Source organism: Vanellus vanellus, assembly GCF_965231255.1.
Source record: "Vanellus vanellus genome assembly, chromosome: 8".
Lineage (NCBI taxonomy): Eukaryota > Metazoa > Chordata > Aves > Charadriiformes > Charadriidae > Vanellus > Vanellus vanellus.
The window spans coordinates 231,260-252,759 of NC_138913.1; the positions used below are offsets into that span (position 1 = coordinate 231,260).

The window sequence follows — 21,500 nt, forward strand, 5'->3', positions numbered from 1 at the left end:
GTGTATCTAGTCTCTCAATCAGGCCTGGATGCCTTTCTAAATAGGCTTTGTTCAGTAACTGCTTTGTGCAGATAAGAACTTCTAAGGCAGACAGAGCAGAATAGGCTGCTGCCTTCCGTGACCATCATGGTCTGCCTGTAACTGTAATTTATTCATTTAGAAATCATGGCTTCATCCAGTGCACTAATTCTCAAGGAAACAACCCATCCTGACATCCTGGGCTTTGAATCCAGGCCCCTTCGAACATCAAATATTCCTATGTTCTGAACAAAGAGAGGGGAGTATAATAACAGTTTTACAGCAGTTTATTCAAACAAAGGTGATTTCAATACAAAAATTAGTTCCAAGTATTCAAACCTCCCTATTGCCAGAACAAGCTGGAGGGTGAAAAAACAAACAGTCAATATCAGGGACAACCGGACAGGTTAGAAAACAACTAGAAAAATGTAGATGTTCAAATAACTTCATCCAAAATAGAGAGGCTAGAGAGACAAAGATTTCAGACAAGGGTTTTGTTTGCCTTTGCAGCACCCAAATCTGCCATCGTAAGTGTTGGAGAAGCCATTTCTTTCCTTTTCTGGGGAGTGGGGGAGAAGCAGTGTAGATTTCCCTGCCATTTTCAGAGAATCCCGGCCTGCAAATAAAAAAGGAAGGTAGTAACTGCCCTCTGTTTTTCAACTCAAGTTAATATGGAAGTTGTTCGCCTTTTGGATGCCCGCGTCTGACCTAAGCGGGGCGCAGGCAGGGCTGGGGGGCAGCGTGGCTGCGGCCTGCCCGGCAGCGGGGCTCTGTCCCGGCCTCGGCCTTGTGGAGGCCGCTGTTCCCAGAAGAAGCCGTGAAACCCACACATTGGTAAGGATTACTTTGAATTGACTGCTAGAAGAAAGGTGCTCAGAAACCTCTGCTGACATAGGAGTAACGTACTCAGCACCAGTGCTGAATTCCCAGACACCTTTTTTTCCTCTCGATCCCAGCCTTAAAGGTCAGAGTGAGCACTCGCTAATCCCTGTATACCACAGGAATTAGTGAATGAATCAAACACGATAGATTTATTAACGGTACATATCTCTGGTAATAAAAATGCAGTAGCATAGAGAATGCATAAACCAAAAGGGTAGGTCCTCAACTGAGAGAGATTGCTGAAGCTAAACCGACTTGGGGATGCTGAAGAAACTACCTCAGCTATTTTGTTACCTGCACAAAAACAGAATAGGTCCCACAGAGTGTCCGTTTCAACTCAGCAGCCACTTTGAGAAAACAGATGATCAACTGCAGTCCACTAAGAGCTATCAGAACAGAGAGTAAAATGACGTTCCACTCCACCACGTTGGCAGGTTCGGTGCACCGAGACCAAACAGAGTAATCTGTGAGGTACCTATTAGGAAAATAGTGATATGAAGAAAATTAAACGTGGTCGGTGCAATTCCATTTCAATACACATTATTTTACCTATAATAGATATAAAACCACATTTGGCTTTATATGCTTTAAGTTCAGGAGCCAGACTCTAGTCTTTCGTTACACCACCATAACTCCTGCATGGGTTTGTCAAACTCTGCTGAGTGAAAAGACTTATTTTCCTCAAATACATCTGCTTCATTAGTTTTCCTGTTAGACACTCGGGTGTTAGAAAGATGCTGCTGTTTTTTCAAATAGCAGAAGGCAAGTTTAAAATGGGAATTTTCCTTTTATTGGTTTAATTTCAGCTGTAGGTTAAGTCCAGCTGACATCAGTACCATGCAGAGAGCAGGAACACCCCAAGGCCATTGTTCTAACAAGGGCATGCAGCCTAAACACAGGGCTGAGGTGTCACCATGTGCATTTCTCAGTTGTTCTTGAGCTGTGCTTTGCGTCCTCGAGGATCATGAAGTGCAAAACCGATGTGCCCTTTTAACTGTGAGACGTGCTCTAGCCTGGAGGTTCGCCGCAAGAGCCTTTGTTAGACTCACTTGCTCAGTGTCAGTTGCTTTTTTTCTAAACATCCGTAACTGAAATGGTTTGAGACAAATCTGGAGTGCATCATGAGGCATCTGGCCCTTCACATTGAACTCAAGCTCTCATTTTTGTGTTTCCAAATGGGATGGTAAAGCTAGTGATACATTGCAAAGGTTGCAGGATGCACTTCAGTGTTTTTAAATAAAGCTGAGTTAGGTGAGAGAAGGCCGTGGTTTAAAAACTGTTCCTGTTGGATGCTGAAGGAACGTGTTTGTGAGCCTCTGACAAACGTAATCTTCGGTGCATTCAAATGCAGCTGGAACAGCTTGGCATTATACGACATGAAATATTCAAGTCTTACAAAACTTTGATCTTTTAAAGGGAGAATGCAAAATCTTGCGAAAGCAGCCTCAGGTTACAGATCTGAATCAAAACTTTCATGCCTCTGGGAGGCTGGGACTCAGACTACACTTTGTCTGCCCCAAATTGGAGTTTTATGAAATACAGTACCTGTATGCCAGAACCACCAGTGATCAAACTACAGATTTCATTGAGCTTCAGGAGTTAAAGAGAAACCTACTGAGTTATTAAATACAAAAATGCCGTCTATAATCTTTGGACCAACATCTTGAGGAATTCGAGAGAATATTCTGAGAGAAAGTATCCACCTCCACTCACTCTGGGGCCTGTACTGTTCAACACCTTTGTCGGCAACATGGACAGTGGGGTCAAGTGCGCCCTCAGCAAGTTTGCTGCTGATACCAAGCTGTGTGGTGAGGTAGACACGCTGGAGGGGAGGGATGCCGTCCAGAGGGACCTGGACAGGCTGGAGAGGTGGGCCCAAGCCAACCTCATGCAGTTCAACAAGGCCAAGTGCAAGGTCTTACATCTGGGTCGGGGCAATCCCAAGCACAAATACAGGCTGGGCGGGGAATGGCTGGAGAGCAGCCCTGAGGAGAAGGACCTGGGGGTGCTGATTGATGAGAAGCTCAATGTGAGCCAGCAGCGTGCGATCGCAGCCCAGAAGGCCAACCGTATCCTGGGCTGCATCAGAAGTGTGGCCAGCAGGTCAAAGGAGGTGATTCTGCCCCTCTACTCCACTCTTGTGAGACCCCACCTGGAGTACAGCATCCAGCTCTGGAGTCCCCAACATAAGAAGGACATGGACCTGCTGGAGCGTGTCCAGAGGAGATTCACGAGGATGATCCGAGGGCTGGAGCTCCTCCCCTATGAGGAGAGGCTGAGAGAGCTGGGGCTGTTCAGCCTGGAGGAGAGAAGGCTCCGGGGAGATCTTATTGTGGCCTTCCAGTACCTTAAGGGGGCCTCCTACAGGAGAGCTGGAGAAGGACTTTTTACTGGGGTATGTAGCAATAGGACGAGGGGGAATGGCTTTAAACTGGAAGAGGGCAGGTTCAGATTAAACATTAGGAAGAAGTTTTTCACTTTGAGGGTGGTGTGGCACTGGCACAGGTTGCCCAGAGAGGCTGTTGGTTGTTGAGGCCCCATCCCTGGAGGTGTTCAAGGCCAGGCTGGACGTGGCCTTGGGCAACCTGGGCTGGTGGGAGGTGTCCCTGCCTATGGCAGGGGGTTTGGAACTTGATGATCTTCAAGGTCCTTTCCAACCTAAACCATTCTATGATTCTATGATTTTGTTATTCACTACACATACGATTGTGATCACCACCGGATAAAGTACACTTAGCTACATGGACCTCCAGGTCTGATCAGTACAAAGATTCTTACATTTAATCTTTCCATACAAGAAGGCAAATACCTTTCTTTGAGGATTCTGGTGCTCATTCAAGAAGTTGAAAAATGTCACTCATCAATATAGGTCTTGTGTTCAAAAGACTGTGCCATTTTGTGTAAAATTGTGAGGGAATTTGCCTGACTATTTTTTTGTTGAAGAGTTTCTTCCAGAAGAAGAAATTACATTGATGTTTCTTACCCTCCAGCAGTGTCTTTGAAGATATAATCCCATCCACCTGAGGAATTGCAGAAGGGGCCTTGGATCAACCCCAAAGTAAAAATGATGCAACTGTATCCAGAGAAAGCGACTCCAAGAAGGGCTAGCACAATTGAAATAAAACTCTGAAGTAAAGAGAGAAAAATATTACTGTGTGGGGACAGTGTCCATAGCAAATACAGTCATTCAGCCTGCCTAGATACTTCCTTAGGGTTGGATTTCACATTTGATTGTCCCAAACTTCAATATTCAGAAAGAAAAATATCAGGTAAAGAACAGTAAGCATACACATACAAAATAAAGATCAAGACAGAGTTTAAGACAGTTTCACAACTCTCAGTTAAATATTGTTTGGGGATTTATTTTTAAAACAAAACTTGCATTTTTGCAAAATTTTTTCCAAAAAATGCTAGAGGAACACAACCATGCATTAAACATGTTTGAGTTCCAGACAGTGTATATTGAGTTGTTACTGGAAAAAATAACTTCCAAATAACATAAGCAATTGAAACTCTCCGGCCTTCTACGTTCTTATTTTATTTTACAAGGATTTTTTGTTTATTTTTTGTCCATCCTGCTTATGCATCAGAAGGAAGGAGCTACTCTTTCTGTGACCTCTCCACCCGGCCTAGGGCCCTTTTCTGCGAAGGACGCGGAAACAGCTGTGGCGCGGGAGGAGGATGCTCTGGAGACCCGGGAGCAGGAAGGCACACAGAACAAACGCTAACGAGACACACAAAAATAGAAGACAGACTCACCCTGTAGGTTTTGTTACAGCTCTCACTCTGGCAGCACCGATGGAACACGCTGCACTCCAGTGCTATTAGAATTACTGCCAACAGAAGGATCTATAAGGGGACATTATAAGGTCAGTGAAGCGACTGCAGATATGAAGCCGAAGTCTCCTTTGCCCATGGAAGGGAGGGACTGCATCTGTTATGCTCTGTTGAGAGCTGAAAGCCGCTCAGGAGGAAAGCACAACTACTCAGGGCGCATCGTGGAACTGGACTGTTTGTATTAGGCTGGCACTGTACTTGTTTCTTGTATTTGAAGGAGTACAATGTCTCCCACCACAGCAAAGCGTTACCAGCACGGACACAGCTATGCCAGCGGAAGAATGAAACCAAGCTCACAAGTAAAAGAATCAATACCAATGACAGGAAGGATATTTTATTGATATAACCATACCTGTTCAACAGCTTCTCGCTGACCCAGTTACTTGGATCAGGGAATCACCTTCCTTACCAACAGTTACGCTAGAAAAAGTCAGTAGTACAAGCTTTCTGTTAAATTCACCTGGACTTTCATTTGCTTTCTCTGTCAAGTATCCATACTGGTTTTCTCAGATTATTGGATTATTTAAACCTGATACTAGAATCATTTCAATAACTGAGATTTGGACTCTAGAACCACAAACTGCCACTCAGAGAGGCACTGGTTTGAAAGGGGAAATATGAAAAGGGAATGTTTCTGAATCACAGCAATATCCTCTCACATGCTGCTGCCCTGTTTGTAACAGGATAATATATATGTTTTTAATAAATTGGTAATAATCCTAAAGTTAAAAATGCTTCAAAATATGAACGTCACTGTTGCAGTTAACTTTTTAATGAATTTTCAACTATGCTTTTCTGTTCACGTTTTCTGCCTGGTAGTTTTTCCCTCCACTGGAAAAGACTAGGGCTTTTTTTTCTGCTTTAGGAAGAATACACGATTTCAAAAGGATGTTATTTTAATAACTCTCCCATTTCAGCACATTACTTATGCAGATGAGACCTTTTTAAATGCTGACTGCGTGCATGCACTTTTATTACAAAACTGCTCTCTGTCCCTGAGGCTGCCATGAGTAGTGGGCAACTCTGTTCGTTTATAACTGCAGATGCGCCTATTACAAACGTAATGGAGAAAATCCTACTCTGCCAATCACAGTGAGACAATCTTCTGTACTGAGCCCAACAACAGCAGCACTCGATGCATTGTGAACTGTATCCAGTCCTCTAAACACTGGACTGCATACAGCTCTTAAAAACATCGTAACAGTGATGAGAAGCTTTTTCAGTTTTTGTTCCATTTTGTTTTGGCAAAAGAGCTCAACTCAAACTTCACAGAGGATTAAATCAACATTGTGCCTTACTACATAATACAAGCATAAATTACACATAAACAAAAAGCCAGCAGAAAAAACACCAATCAACCCTGCAAAATCACTTACATGAAATTAGATAGTATACATAGCATGTCATTCACTATATTCACCTTTTTTTTTCAATTTGAGTTTTTCTACCTGCAGTGTCTTTGCCAAAGTAATCCATATTCTCTTTAAAAGCACAATTACATCGCTGCACTGTAACCCAGTATTATTTGCAGTAGAATGCAATTCATGAAAAAGCCATAGAATCAACACTCACCATCACACCTGAGAAACAGATCCCTTCAAAATACCACACGTAGTTGGGAAGCTGGTAGCTGGCGGCATGTGAAGCTCTCCCGTTAGGGAAGTATAACAGGATGTTGACAACAATACTCCAAAGCGCAAGTGGGATCAGCAGACAGCTCAAACAGCTTCCACATGTCTCCAAAGCCATCCTGTCAGAACTTTACAGGTTTTCCTCTTCTAAAATAACAAAAGATTACAAGTTTTTAAATATGAAAAATGTTTTGACCTCCTCAGTTTGATTCAGTCATTTCATGTTCCCAGGAACTGGGTGACTGGGGAGTGATTCCAGAGATCAGAGAGTGCTTAACAGTTAGCAGAACAATAGATGAGTATCGCCGTCTGAGCTCATTGTCCTTTCTAAGCATACGTCTTTAAGCAGCAGTTTCCCTTCTAAAAGATCCTCCTCTGTGATGTTCCAAATGAAATATGTCTAGAAGTCAGGCTCAGGAAGGAACTTCCACAGCCTCATTTCCTCGCGACCGCCTGGACTGGCACGAGCAGGGCTGTGGTGCACGAGGCAGGTCGCTCAGCCTTACCACACCGCAACCTTTTTTCTACCTCACACAGGGAAGGGGGCTGTCAAATGATAAATATGCCCAGTCTCTGTGCAGAAGGCCTCACGCTGCCTCACACTGCAGATCATTAATGCCAGAGCTGGCAGACGGAGCGCCAAGGGTGAACCAACACTCGCTGCTAACATGGGGCAGCCCCACAAAAACACCAAGCTGAGTCTTAGCCACTTTGCAGAGAGCACAGAAGCCCAAATAACACTGGTTAGAAACTGCCAGGCAGACTTATTGTCACATTTCAATTAATTACTTTTTTCCGCAGCATTATGCAGCTGACCTGTTTCATGAACTAAGTCACAGAATCACGGAATCACGGAGTTTTCAGAGTTGGAAGGGACCTCTAGAGATCATCCAGCCCCACTCCCCTGCCAGAGCAGGATTGCCCAGAGCACATTACTCAGGACTGCATCCAGGCGGGTCTTGAACATCTCCAGAGAAGGGGACTCCACCCCCTCCCTGGGCAGCCTGTGCCAGTGCTCTGTCACCCTCACTGTAAAGAAGTTTTTCCGTGTGTTTGAACGGAACTTCCTATGTTCCGACTCGTGCCCATTGCCCCTCGTCCTGTCACTGGGAACTACTGAAAAGAGCCTGGCTCCATCCTCCTTCAACCCACCCTTTAGATACTTGTAAGCATTAATAAGGTCTCCCCTCAGCCTTCTCTTCTCCAGGCTAAAGAGTCCCAGCGCTCTCAGCCTTTCCTCATAAGGCAGATGCTCCAATCCCTCAACGATCTTAGTTGTCCTACGCTGGACTCGCTCCAGCAGTTCCCTGTCCCTCTTGAACTGGGGAGCCCCAAACTGGACACAGTATTCCAGTTGTGGCCTCACCAGTGCAGAGTAGAGGGGGAGAATGACCTCCCTCGACCTACTGGCCACACTCTTCCCTATGCAGCCCAGAGCCCTGCTATTTCTCCAGCTGTTCTACCCTGTGCTTACAGCTGAGTATGCACAGCTATGGATCTGACCTATGTACACATGACTTTTTGCACAGGACAAAAGATCTGGCTGTTTTTTGAAACGCCTGCTGTTTTGCACTGTGCAAAGCCAAAGCTGGACAGTTTCCCTATTTCCATGTGTCATCATTCCCTAAGCCATGAACCACCCACCCCAGTAACACCCAGCCAGAGCCGTTTGGATGCACTCAGCACGGCCCAAGATGCCTTTCCGTGCCCCCGTGAGTCACCAGAAAAGTAACACAAGAATAAGCTCAGGGTTTACTCAAAAGGAAAGTTGTAGTCAGAGAACAAAAAAATTGGGGCTATATCAAAAGCGAGAAGGCTGCTTTTAGAAGCAATGATGTCACGGCAAATTTTCCTTCTGTTTCCTCATGAGCTGTTTTAGGCTCTGCACACACAAGGCCTCTCTCATGATCTTATAAAAGCTGTTCAGGCTGCATGGTGTAACTAATTCCTTGCTATTGCTTCAAATGAGATCACCTAACGAAATGGGCACGGTGTCATTCATGCAATTACATGTTTTTTCTACCCATTCTCTGCTGTGACTCTCCTGTTTTCCTCTCCCCTTCTTTTTCCAGGAGGTTTCATTTTGAAGTCCACAGACTTTACTCTGAGAATCTTCCCATATTTCCTGTTTTACGCCTTAATTGCTACAGACACTTTTTTCAAGGCTTTCCTCTAACCGAAATCAGCGTCAAACCTCCCTTTGCAGGCTCATGGGCATGGACAGAGCTCACATCATCAGACAAAACAGCTGAACCAAAAGCAAGCACATCACATCCCCAGGACTGATTTTTTGTTACAAAACTCAGAGATCATGTAATAGGCTGCAATATTTTTTTGGCAAGGGCCAAAATTGCTAGCAAGCAGCTTAGTTTACAATCAGATTTCCTGCTACCTCCCGTAGTAATCTGTTCTGATTAGAAGAAACTTACTTAGAAAGTGACACCTGGAACAGCATTCATTCTGCAGTACAGCAATCCGCATGATGACTTATTTTGTATTTAAATTGAACTCTGCAGATACCAAATCAAGGTGTGTTTTTTGCTGGCACACTATACCACTAGAACAGGAAGCAACCATTTTATACTAAGTATTAAGCAAACCTGGCAACCAGTTTCTCAAATACCTTACCAAGTGTTGCAAGAACTGCTTTCCTGTTGCTGTCAATATCCATGAGTTGATGCCAAGCCCATTACCGAAAAGCCATGTTTACTCTGGATGACTGACTTCTCTGCCAACTAAAATGAATTTAACCTAAAACAACCATCTCTCCACGATATAACTGATAAAACTCCCCGAACACTGTCTTATGCATCAGACAACAAAGGAATTCAACTGGCCTTTATTAAATGACAACATAAACAGTGAGTAGTAATATGTTGTGCATTAGTGTGACATCGATGCGAGCTAAAGTTTTAATTCTAAACTCTAGCCTAATCATTTTGTCCATTAGAATTTCTAAAATTAAGTTGTTTAATTAGTTGTGTGTACCAGAAAGAAAAATAACAATTATGCAAGCGAGGTAAAAATTCTGTAAATTGCATGGAAATTATACCCTGTTCCATCGAGACCCTCTTTTCCTTCTCTCTACACTTAATTTAAACTTACAGATCCTTGTTCAACCACTCCTTATTCACATACAAAGACACCATAGTGCATAGCAGCAAAGAATTTTGTGTGTGTATATGCATGTGCATGTTCTCCTCCCTCCCATAGCAGGGCAAGACAGGGACAAACACAACAAGCAGAAACGGTATAGACTGCCCTCAACTACTGCTATGTATTTATATGTGAATAAATGGTATCGCAAGAAGCAGATATCTTTCTAAGCACAACCTTTTCCTATCTGTGAGTTCTCGAATGGCTGTGGATGTGTGTGCGCAATTTTGTTTTCACAGTTAATTTCTTTTTTTCAAATATATATTTGTACTGGGCAGACTTGGCTGTGAGGACAGCCTGAGATGCACCCCAAGTCTCTACCTACCTTAAAGACCACCCTCCTAGTTACAAATAATACTAAGTACACATGAAGACCCGTGGGAAATTCTTTTTCTCCCATAAACAGAAAATAACTTGCCTGTTTTCCAAGACAACATTAACTGCCAGATTCCAAAACTGAGCGATAATGTTAATCCGCCTCATTTCTTTGAAATAAATGGCATGCCACATTTTGTTTTTCACTTGAAAAACGCCATTGCCAGCAGCATACTGACCTTGCCAGCAGTGCTGTTGGCAGCGTATTGTTCAGATTTACTTTACCTGGTGATAAAACATTCACTGTAATGTGCTACAAGCCACACTTCAGAGGTTCTTGCACAGGATCTCAGAGTACTGCCTCCAGGCTGCTTACCGGTGAAGTCAAATATATCAGATCAATCTGTCACTGCTGACCTGAATCTGCACTACGCTGCTGCGCGTGGGGTTCTGCTGAGTGAGGTAAAAAACAGGACACGGACCCACGTCTCATTCTGTCTCAAGACTCCAAACAGTCGGGAGGAAAGCCGGAGGGAGAGAGCTGGGGCTCAGCGGCACGGGAGCCTCTCGCCGGCCCTCAGGTCGGCTGCCAGCAGCGACCCGCTAGCCCAGAGCCAGGATGAGGACTCCACATGCGGCATCGTACCTGTCACAGAGCTGCCCTTGAACTGTCACATCCTTGCTGATGCACAGCTGCCTGGCTCAGGTAAGTGATCTAAACCAAACAGTGAAGCAGTTCCCACTCCCACAGAGCCTGCTGGAGAGGGAAAGTACGTTATAACCCGAATGCTTCGTGTCCGTGTTCTCATGCCACCACCGTCCTTGACTCCAAGACCAGGAAAGCAGTCTTTCAGCACAGGCAGGGAAGGAATCACTGACACCTGCTGGGTATTTTTAATACAAATCTTTATTTGTGAAATACAGAAGTTCAGAAAAATGCTGAAAAGGTGCATCTATCTGCCCTCAACCATCCACATTTTTCTGCTGCTTTGTTTTTGCTCCAACTGAGTATTTGTTTATATCCAGGCCAGACTAGATTGGGTTTGTCTTCATTCCAATATCAGAATGAAAGTGCAACTTTATTGGGAAAGCAGCACAAATTACAGAGCTGTTGTGCTAGTAGAAAGAAAAAAAAAGCATTTTTCATGATGTGTTCAGGTAGTTGCCTGTACTAAGATGAGATGAACTAAAGAAATTCAGGATACATTTTGCCTCTAGATACAGGCAAGTTGGTGGAAAACCTGCATATGACTCCAACAACAAAGGTTGGTCCCAAGTCAGTTAAATTTATGGCAACAGCACAGTTTGACAACAAACAATGCGCATTTTAGTATGCACGGAATATATAAAAACCAACAAACCACAGAATACTCAATACACCGCACATATGCGCCGGCATCAATGCATTGTCAGGTTTCTAGCAAGCATATGTCTGTGAAGGGAACAAAAAGAAAGGAACAGATATTAAGGGGAAGAACACTAATATTGTATCCAACTATAAGAGCTAAAATTAACCTGACCACATTTAGACAACAATAGCACGGTTCTTTGGACTGCAGTTACAGCACAGACAACAGGAGCGAGAAGACATGAATAGCTTTGAAAGAGCCCCAATATTCAACTATGCCAATTAAAAACGTGAAACATGTTATTAGCCATAATGAGCGTGCGATATAAACCGTATCTGGTTCATACCTTAACCCACTGCAATTCCAACACTACCACTACGATACTGATTTTAACAACATGCTCAAACTGTTTAACAAGACTTCAAAGAAATTTGGGGGAAATTCCCCTTCCTCACTCAAAAAACCGCCACCTTCAAAAAACTTTCCGGATCTGTCTGCAGGTTTTGTTAGCTATGTGCAATTTAATTCCTTATCTTATCCTGCTTTTATTAAGCAAAGCCAGCGTGCCGCAGTTTTCATTAAATACAGCATATTCTCAGCAGTCTATCAGCTGCTGTGAGCAAAATACAAGGCTAAAGCAATATAGTTAGAACAAGCAGACTACCAGAAAACTGCACCACACTATGCAAGAATGGTTTAGGCCATGGCAAAGACCACCACCACCGGGAGATTTGTATTTCAGTTATATGATCTGTATAGTGCTGACAACCACATGTGCCACAGAGGGGAGAAAAAGCCTTCAGCTCCTGCGCAGACTAACTTCACTGTGACAGCTGAGGCACCAGCTGAAAGCACGTGGTCAAATACTACATGAAAATGCTGGACACAACAGGGCTATAAAAAAAGTTGTACACTGAATTTTTGCTTAAGAATACCTAAAAAATAGCTGCTGAGTAAGACTCCACAGTAGCATCAGTACTGCTTTGTGTTCTAGAAATGTCTTACCTCCTCGTGACCGCAGCACAACCCACATAGTCCTCCAAGAATGCCATTGATTATCTGTATGAAGCACAGGATGAACTCTATTCCTCCCAAGACAAGGAGGATGGAAAAGAGGGTGACGTTCCACTGCACGATGTTGTGAGGTTCTTGACATTCAGACCACCTGTTATACTCAAACAAGTACCTGTACACAGCAATTAAAAGCATATTAATGTTGTGGCAGAGTGGGATGCTTACCATACACTACAACCAGATCATGTGTAGTCTGTAACTGCATCGAGGATAATCACTCTCAGTGGGAAAAGAAAAAGCAATGGTTTATTCCATGCAGAGTTTGCTCTGTTTAAGGAGGTGTTGAACTATCAAGCACAAATTTTTGTTGTCATAATTTCTTTAAAAAAGGAATAAAATCTAATCCGAGAGACAGAATCTTCTATTACTGATTGAAGCAAAACAAGCTCAAGAAAGCTGAAAGAGAGAAGCTCTTTCTCAAAACAGCCACAGAGCTTTTCAGGACTGGGCCCTTGTTCTAAAGACGGCAATTACTGATCCAAAGCAAATGGGTCCCTTCCTCTCTTGCGCTGCTGTCTTTGGCCCCTCACACGCCTGCTCTGGAAGAGCCAAACACGGAACAAATGTAGAGGGGTACGGTGATGTTCCAGCTGCTGCTCCTCACCCACATCCTCAGAACATCAGCACTGATGAGCCTTCAGCAAAGACTGAACTCAGTTCTTCCATATTCATAGTCGGGGGGTGGGGAGGAGTAGCGCCCACTGTCTTGGGAGGGATGCAACAGAAATGTAAAATTCAAATTCTGCTGCAAAGGATCTTTGTGTGCCCTCTTAGTACTCACACTGTCTCTGGTCTGGCATCAGCCATAAACGGTTACTGGAAACAGCCTCGAGGTTGCCAACCATACAGACACACATAGGGCAACTAAGATGATGAAGGGATCAGAGCATCTGCCGTATGAGGAAAGGCTGAGAGCGCTGGGACTCTTTAGCCTGGAGAAGAGAAGGCTGAGGGGAAACCTTATTACGGCGTACAAGTATCTAAAGGGTGGGTTGAAGGAGGATGGAGCCAGGCTCTTTTCAGTGGTTCCCAGTGACAGGACGAGGGGCAATGGGCACGAGTCGGAACATAGGAAGTTCCGTTCAAACACACGGAAAAACTTCTTTACAGTGAGGGTGACAGAGCACTGGCACAGGCTGCCCAGGGAGGGGGTGGAGTCCCCTTCTCTGGAGGTTTTCAAGACCCGCCTGGATGCAGTTCTGAGTGATGTGCTCTGGGCAATCCTGCTCTGGCAGGGGAGTGGGGCTGGGTGATCTCTAGAGGTCCCTTCCAACTCTGAAAACTCCGTGATTCCGTGACACTGTAATAGGATGTCATGATCCAAACCAAATCCTCTTCCAACCTACTGGACTTGTGGGGATTGATGGGGAACAGCAGACAACTCAGGTACATAGGCTTGGTTTGCTGGAGAACCCTAATTAGGGATAATTAAGAGATTCTGTCCCTCCCCGCCCTGCATTGTACAAAGATTGTTATAAACCTTTTCTAGTTTCATTTACAAAGGTTCTGTGCCATTGTCACTAATGAAGGTATTATGCCAATTTACAGTGACGCAAAGCAACTTCAGAAGCAAGCCTCACAAAACAGATTCTTACACAAATACGAGAAATTCTGTAACAACTGCTATTCATAGTTTGTAAACCCCTCAAAGTCCTAAAACTTTATACTTTATGTAGAGGTATTCATGGATATGAACAGTATGTGGTAGATAGATATTATTACCTACACATATATATGTCCAGATCCCTTTTTGTAGGACAGAGGATTTATATTGCTTTGATTTTAGACTATAGCAGTGCGGGTAACTGATGTCATCTGTTTAGTTCTGAGTGAGAAGCATGAACTTATGAATGGATCTCGGTGTACAGTTACTGATATTGCTGAAAGGTACCGGAGTAAAGGCCAGCTGTACATGGGGGAAGTTGTAACATCCTCACGCACCGACAACTTACCCTCCAGAAGAACCAGTGAAAGGATAGACCCAGTTTCTTCCTAGGTGAGTAAAACAATATGGTCCGTGCGACAAGCCAAGTGCTGAAATGATTATGCAGTATGCAGAACCAAGGATCCCCACAAAGGCTGCCAGAACTGAGGACAGCATCTGTACAGGAAACACAGCCGTGAGCTTTCAGCCCGGCCATCGCCTGGCTGTGGGACGTCTGGGGCTGGAGCGCGGGGGGTCACTTACCGCACAGCTTTTCCCGCAGTTCTCACGGCCAAAGCACCCGCAGCAGTTGTCATTGTGGAGCCCAATGAGCACGGCAGCTGGAATGAGCACCTAGGCAGAGCAAACAAACCGCACCGTTCTGCCCTGTTGCACGGACGGGGCAGATAAAACACAGTCCCCACATCATGTTCATTTATACTGCTTCTGGGCAGGAGTGGGGGGCAGCCTGTATAAATTGTTCAGTTTTACTCCTATTTAATGTAGTAGGCATCTCGCTACTGATACCAGTAGCACCAACACCAGGATCGGCATATTTCTATTTCCACTTTGTGTGTACACAGCACTTCAGCGCATACAGAGCCTGTCAATAAAGAGCCCGCTGCGGTATCGCTGCAATTTCAAGTACTTCAACTTTAAGAGGTTTTGCTCACATTAAAGGCTGTATCCTGCAAATAAAATGCTTTGCAAAAAAAAATGCATTCACTTTCTGCCAAATGAGGACTACAAGATGAGTCTTTCATAATTATTTTGTTAAGAAAACCATTACTACTAACGTATTAGTTACTGGAGAGTAGTCATCACTGAAAAAACATTCACTGTGTGAAACCAGTCTGACTAGAGTAGAAAGACTAGGAATATTTTTCTCAATTCAGGCAAACATCTCATTAGAGACATCTAAGCTGCTTCTGGCTTTTCAGAACCAGTTTCCTGTGACAGAAATGCAAAGTAACAAAGCAGAGTCTATCTGTAAGAAACATAAATCATCCATACTCCAAAGCTTTTAGCATAAAATCAAGGAGCAGAGTTGATTAAACAGAGTACCCTCCCCACCAGCACTAACAGGACTTCGTAATAGTTTGTACTTATAAAGACCGCAGCCAGGAGTACCTCGGAAAGCCGTAAAGGGCAACGTTACTGCAAACTGCACAGACTTACTTAACAAGACACTACAATAAAAACGAGCCAGTTGAAGAGTCACGAACTTGTCAGCCCTTACTCAAACCTCTTGCTGAGCCCCACTCCTGCAGGTCCAGAAGAGGCTGTGCAAGTGTGTTCCAGGAGCAGTTCCACCGGTTTCATTTGTATTATTCTGTGTGTAAAGCCCAGTCTTTGCAAATCCCAGCCGAGGTTCCAGTGGGGCTGGAACACAGCCGTGAGCACCTCTCACAAGGCGGAGTGCCTTACCATGCAATCGTTTTCAAACCGTGATTTGCAGATACCTTGAGATCCATACCCTATCTCTAAGAGGACTTTTAAAAGCAAATGAAAAAGGAAACCTGGAGTCAGGGAATTTAAATACGCTACAACGTGGTCCACAAAATCGAAAAGGTAGACAATAATAGCTTCAGATTAACTATGTCCTACACTGAACGTGCTCAATACTTCATCCTCTGCTGTTACTCAAATGCAAAGCTTTGATAACTGCCACTCAATTCCTCTGAATAAAGCGCTAAGGCAGGGAAATAACTGTCAACATCTCAGATAATAGGAATTAAGGAATTGTAACTAAGTGCTAGTTATCCAGGGATATTTAAAAGGAGAATAGTTCAATAATATAACAAAAAATGTAGGGTTTAACCCTTTACGCAAACCGTGATCCGCTGAGAGGCTTGGTTCCAATTTTGCATTTGGATTCTGCGACCTAGACCCTATGATTTTCTCAGCCCTAAAGTGATAAAATGTTGTAGATAAGATAACCAATAGTAAGTAATAATACCTATGGGGTAATAGAGCTAATTTCTTTTGAAAAAACTCCAGAGGCTCCTGCTGACAATATATTTGATCCATAAATTAATGTAACTGGTAAAAAAAACAGTAATACCAAGTAGATCCACAATACACTTGAGAGAAATCACTAGCTCAATACTTACCAAAAAGCCTCCACCTACAATACCATGAAGGCATTCCACGTATTTGCTGAGATGATGCTGTGAAGCAAATCTTGTTTCGCCATTGGGAAAATAAAGTAAAATGTTGGCCACGATGCAGAGCAAGGCGAGGATGAGCAGCTTATAACCAATACATCTAGCGCGCCTTCCAAAACACATGTCCTCAGCTTTACAAATTCTTCTTTCACTAGTCCAGTCCAACCTCTCTCATACCTCTCCACACCTAAAAGAAGATCTGCCTTTATTCTCACCTCTTTAAATACTTAGGGTTACCTAGCTACCTGGATGACGTTTACACCTCTTCATAACCACCATTCCCAATTGCAGAGTGAGGGAACAGGGATGGCAGAATGCCACCACCCTTTTTAAATGCAATAATTGTTGTCAAATCCAATGCAATCAAGGAAATATTGAATACTAGGTAATTTCACTCTAATATATGATGCTTGGGATGATGACCAGGGAACATGATTAGACATGAACAACAGGCTTAAACCACAACACAGGTTCTGTTAGGAACTGAAGGAAAAAGGTTTTGTTTTCTTTGTTGGGAGCAGCTTTGACTTTTAGGTTTATAGACTGATTCACAACAACCTGAAGCTGAGGAAAGACTCAGCTGCCTTCAACAGTACTGAGTCAGAGTTTGGGGTATAAATAGAATAAGGTCTACAGCAATGAGGAGTACGTAGAGCAACCTCTCGCTTTGCTATTCTGTTGGTGGAATAAGAGGAATCCTCATCAGGAGGTTGGAAAACAAATAAAACGGACAGGTTCTAAGGAGTGTCCTGGTTCTTGCCAAATTCAGACAAGCTGAATTTAGGTTAACAGCCATTTGTTAAAGCTAAACCAAGCAAACGCTGGTGAAAAATACTGCTTCAGAAAGAGGATTATAAAATACAGTCCTCAGACTGAAATTTCATGTATAGAAACACGAAAAAGAAAAACCACAGAGAGAAATGTATTGCATTTGTGGTACATGTACCAGTAACATTAATTTGCGTAGTAAATGGTGATACAAAGTGACCTGGAAAAATTAAGATCTACCCTTCTCTCTTTTCCCTCATGCAAATTTTGCTAAAATAGCCAAAAATCGTCCTTCTTCACATACATAGAGCTCAACACAGAGTCATGAGCTGCCATGCCCACTACTATCACATGATAAAGATAACTAAGAAACACACAGGCCCAGACTGGTTTTGGGAGGTGCTGCTGCTGCCGTCATCATAACACTATGTAATTCTCATTGCCAAAACTGTAGCTAGACAGACGGAGTTTGAGAATGTACAGGATAGAAGACTGTAGTGAGACTTTTTCAGTTATTTAGGCGGAAAAATACTTATTCAGTTTTTTTTTTTGTTGTTTGGGGCTGGCGAGTGTATTTTTCTTTTAACAGCTAAATAACACTGCAAACAAGAAGTCCAAATCAAATCCATGGTAGTCTTGCAAGTGATGTGAGCAACTCTTAAGCTGAGAGAGAGCAAGAGTGAGCAAAAAGTAAAGGGGGGGAGGGGGGAGGAGAGCAATCCTGTGCAGATGTGGCTTTGTGATGTAACTTCTCCGGCTATTGTGGCTGTTGACCTTGGAGACTTCCTTCATTATGAGAAATATCCTCCAATTGTAGAAACACAGGCTTACCATTATTGTGCACTTCACCTCTGATGACTAAACCAAGCATAAACATCATCCTGCAAGTTTCCTCTGCAGAAAGAGATGGCTGCTCAACTGAAAACTCCCTTTATTGTGTTATGCCAAAAAAACCAAACCACTCCCCGCTACAAAACCACCACCCAACACCCTCCCCCCGCCAACCACCACACCATATGTATGGCCACTGGGAAGCAGATTTAAAATCTGTTCTATTTATAGCCTGTATAATTGTTTTCTAAACACTTGATTTGAAATAAAATTTCACATAATCAAGGAGTGTCTTTAAAATAAATTCTGTACATTGTCAAGCGTGCGGGGCATTGCATGGGCATTGCAGTCTGCAGCTACTGCCAAGAAACCACCCCAACCACCCCAACAGTAGTTCAGATCACTCTCCTATATAATCGTATACACTACAAAAATCTTGAGCTTGTTTACTTCTCATGCCTGTTTGCTTCATAAATCCTAATTTTACTGCTTGGCAAAGCGAGCAGTGGTGGAGTTTTGGAATGCACCGTGGGCATGTGGAGTCTGAAATGATGGAAGTAGCCAAACACGAGCTCCTCATCAACCTGAGGAAGAGCAGGGCCCAGGCTGCAACGTGGGACATGCTCCAGCACCATGAGACGGCAGAGTATGCATGAGTATAAACAAAACAGAATCACATTTCGAGTCTTTTATACAAGAACTGCAGTGTTTGCACTTAAAGAGGTAAGATAATTTCTTACTCACAGGTGCTTCCCCACGGCCTGTGGGAAACCCCACTACTTCTCTCTCGCAGGACTATTCCTGTAGCTCTGATGCCTGTCCTGGACAAAGAACACATGTTATAAGGCAATCGATCACCCAGTGTTATTAACGACAATAAAATCTAATTCTAGGTTAAAGCCTAAGCTTAGACTGTAGGTCTAGTCCTCAGCTCTGGCTGAGAAGTGCCTACCTCAGTGTGGTACAGGAAGAACAAGACAACCAGAGGGGCAGTGAAGCAGTTTTGGTAGCACGCCCCAAGGTCCGTCAGGTAGCACCATTGTGAAAGACTTCCATACCCTCTCCTGGCAGGAGAGGGCTGGTTTATAAACAATTACAGCAACTAGCTTTTATCCCCAAATCACCAATTCTGCAGGATAAAGTTTGTCAGCAGAACAGTGCTACGTGGAACAGGACATTGACCCTTCGTGCCAGAGAAGCGGCTAAAATTAGGTGCCTTGTCTGATTACTGAGGTATCGAATACCAAGCCTAATCTCACACGGGGTCCAAAAGGGTCCATCAGCCCGTCTACAAAACAGAAAACCTCACTTCAATAGTCATTGTTGCTTTGGCTCTTCTATTGCAGCCGAAGGACAGAAGCCTGCTTCTTTCACAAAATAAAGGTGTTAGAAAGAGACTAACATTTCCCGATGCCAAAAAGCGGGAGATCTCAAACAGTAGAAGAGCTCTTTACATTCGAGCTCTGAAAAGCTGAGCATTCTCCGGCTTTCTGTACCTGCTCCTCGACCAGCACAACAGGAGTAACAGGAATTGATTTCTCTGGCTCAGCGGTGTATTGGAAACCCTTGCTATATTTTTGGACAAGTTCTAAGTTTGCCTATTGCAAAGAGGAACAGTTTATCAATGACTGTCAAAGTTACCACAACTTGCAAAATTACCAAATACTTGCAGAGGGTGTCCTACCGCCCCCCTCCTCCCCCTAAAAAACCCAAACCCACAGAATTTTGTCAAGAAAAAGAAAACCCTGAAGTATCACATTTCTCCTACAAAAGCAAATTACTTCATCTACAACCACATCTAGCACCTCCGCCCTAAGCTAGATTCCCAAAGTGATTCATCATAATCAACAGAAAAAACGGAGTTGCAACAGCAAAGAAAAGTGTTGTACAAAAAAGGAGATCTTTGGACTCCACTAATATATTTTAATGCCCACAGTGATGCTCGAAACATCAATATCCCTCTACTAAAGAGGAAATGAAGGGGGGCGGGAGGGAAAGATATCTGCAAAATAGATCCAGACGTGGTCAAGGCAGACCCAGACCCACCACGCCAGACCCCACATGCTGTCACACACAGGGTCACGCAGACGGGGCTCAGTTTCCCTGACTGGACACGGGCCACGCTGCCATACTTGAACTTGTTGCAGGTGGATGCTGTACGGCTCCTGTGCTCTGGGGATGCCACCGAACCCTCCTTCCTTAGCGCTCTGGCACATGGTCAGGACAGTCTCATTGCTATTTCCTTCATGGAAGTGAGATTTTTATAGCTCAGCTATCCCAAATCCCCTGTGTTAATCTTGCTAATCCTGCCTAAACTGGATATTGCTCTTTTTTTACTACTTTAGCACCTAAAGAGGTTCTCATTCCTTATAACCAGACAAAGAATAGAACATTCGCAATAAACACTTCTGCCATCAGTGTTTTCTTAGCAAATATAAGAAATCTGATTTAAATTAAAGATGCCAGAAAGATGGAAAGAAAGATGTCACTCCACTGAAAAGCATAACACCTTTCTTCCCGGTAGTTTCTTCTAGCATTCCAAGTGGTCAGTTCTGCTGCTTTACGCTGCCTTACAGCCACCCTAGACATGGTTTGCTGAAAGACACAGTCGTGATCAAGAGACACAGTTGAAACAAACGCATGACAAATGCCTTCCAATTACATTGAAAACAATCTAAAGAAAAAACCAAAAAGCCTTGAAGCAAATAAATTTTACATTATGAAAATTGGTCAGATGTGAATCAAGAGGGCTTTACTAACGTCATTGCCACTGGGACACCCTACACGACAACTTCGAACGGAGAGTTTCTCACTCTGACTTTTCTTGCAAAACTCCTGGTCCCACCCACCATCGCCAAAAGGTGACTGGGAGGGAAGCGCCTGTTGTGGGATCACCGGCAGGGTGTGGTAGCTGCATGACATCTGCAGGTGAGACACAGCCTGGGAAATAATGGCACAGGAGGCACAGACGCATTTGGAAAAACTGGGCAACACAATGTGTGTGTATCGACAACTCACACTTGTATTCCTTATAAGCTATTCTCATTCGTTCTTTTACTGTCCAGGGGGTTACTGCTCACAGAGGCAACCACTAGCTCAGAGAACTGCTGGGAACGTGCGATGAACGTGCAGTCCCCTGTTAGCTAAACGAAGGGAAGCCCTCGGCCAGCTGTCCAGACAGAGCTCCCAGTGACCTCAGGAGCACCCATGGCTTCCCTTTGATCCGACGGACAAGCACCTGTCTGTGCTGCCGTCCACTTCTCAATGTCCACGTGATGCATTGCTCACGTTTTCCAGCCATCATCCACAAAAACTCTATGCTGTAGCTACACTAGGCCTCAGGCATGTCACCTCACAAGCGCGCGTCAACCAGCAAACTCCTCCCAGACAGTCACAAGAGGAAACTGCTCCCTTGAAGTCCTCGGTGCCTATGGTCTCCTGGCCACAGCCAGAAGAAAGTTTCCAGATTACTTTTATTAATTACATGACAGCTTTCCAGATGAAGCAATGAATTACTTCTGAGGAGCAGCAACCACCTGTCGCCATG

The 21,500-nt window shown here is 43.9% G+C and overlaps 2 protein-coding genes across 2 annotated transcripts; both read right to left on the reverse strand.

Annotated features, from left to right (window-relative positions):
* Positions 1 to 289: 289 nt before the first annotated feature.
* On the reverse strand, positions 290 to 6,728 carry TM4SF18 (transmembrane 4 L six family member 18). The gene is made up of 5 exons (XM_082487047.1): positions 6,310 to 6,728; positions 4,660 to 4,749; positions 3,884 to 4,026; positions 1,195 to 1,375; positions 290 to 634 (listed from the first exon to the last, which is right to left on the reverse strand). The coding sequence occupies exons 1-5, from the start codon at positions 6,484 to 6,486 to the stop codon at positions 620 to 622; spliced, it is 606 nt and encodes a 201-aa protein (XP_082343173.1). The 5' UTR covers positions 6,487 to 6,728; the 3' UTR covers positions 290 to 619.
* A 4,800-nt stretch (positions 6,729 to 11,528) lies between these two features.
* Positions 11,529 to 16,477, reverse strand: TM4SF1 (transmembrane 4 L six family member 1; the record flags this gene model as incomplete). Its single annotated transcript, XM_082487193.1, has 5 exons — positions 11,529 to 11,594; positions 12,194 to 12,374; positions 14,215 to 14,363; positions 14,451 to 14,540; positions 16,301 to 16,477. 5 exons carry the CDS (start codon positions 16,475 to 16,477, stop codon positions 11,529 to 11,531), a joined length of 663 nt encoding a protein of 220 aa, XP_082343319.1.
* Positions 16,478 to 21,500: the final 5,023 nt, after the last annotated feature.

Coding starts and splice junctions, on each gene's coding strand:
- TM4SF18 (XM_082487047.1), bottom strand. CDS start 6,486: ATGGCTTTGGAGACATGTGGAAGCTGTTTGAGCTGTCTGCTGATCCCA. Junction 4,750..6,309: donor TCTGTTTCTCAGGTGTGATG/GTGAGTGTTGAT, acceptor GTCCCCTTATAG/ATCCTTCTGTTGGCAGTAAT. Junction 1,376..3,883: donor TTCAAAGACACTGCTGGAGG/GTAAGAAACATC, acceptor TTTTCCTAATAG/GTACCTCACAGATTACTCTG.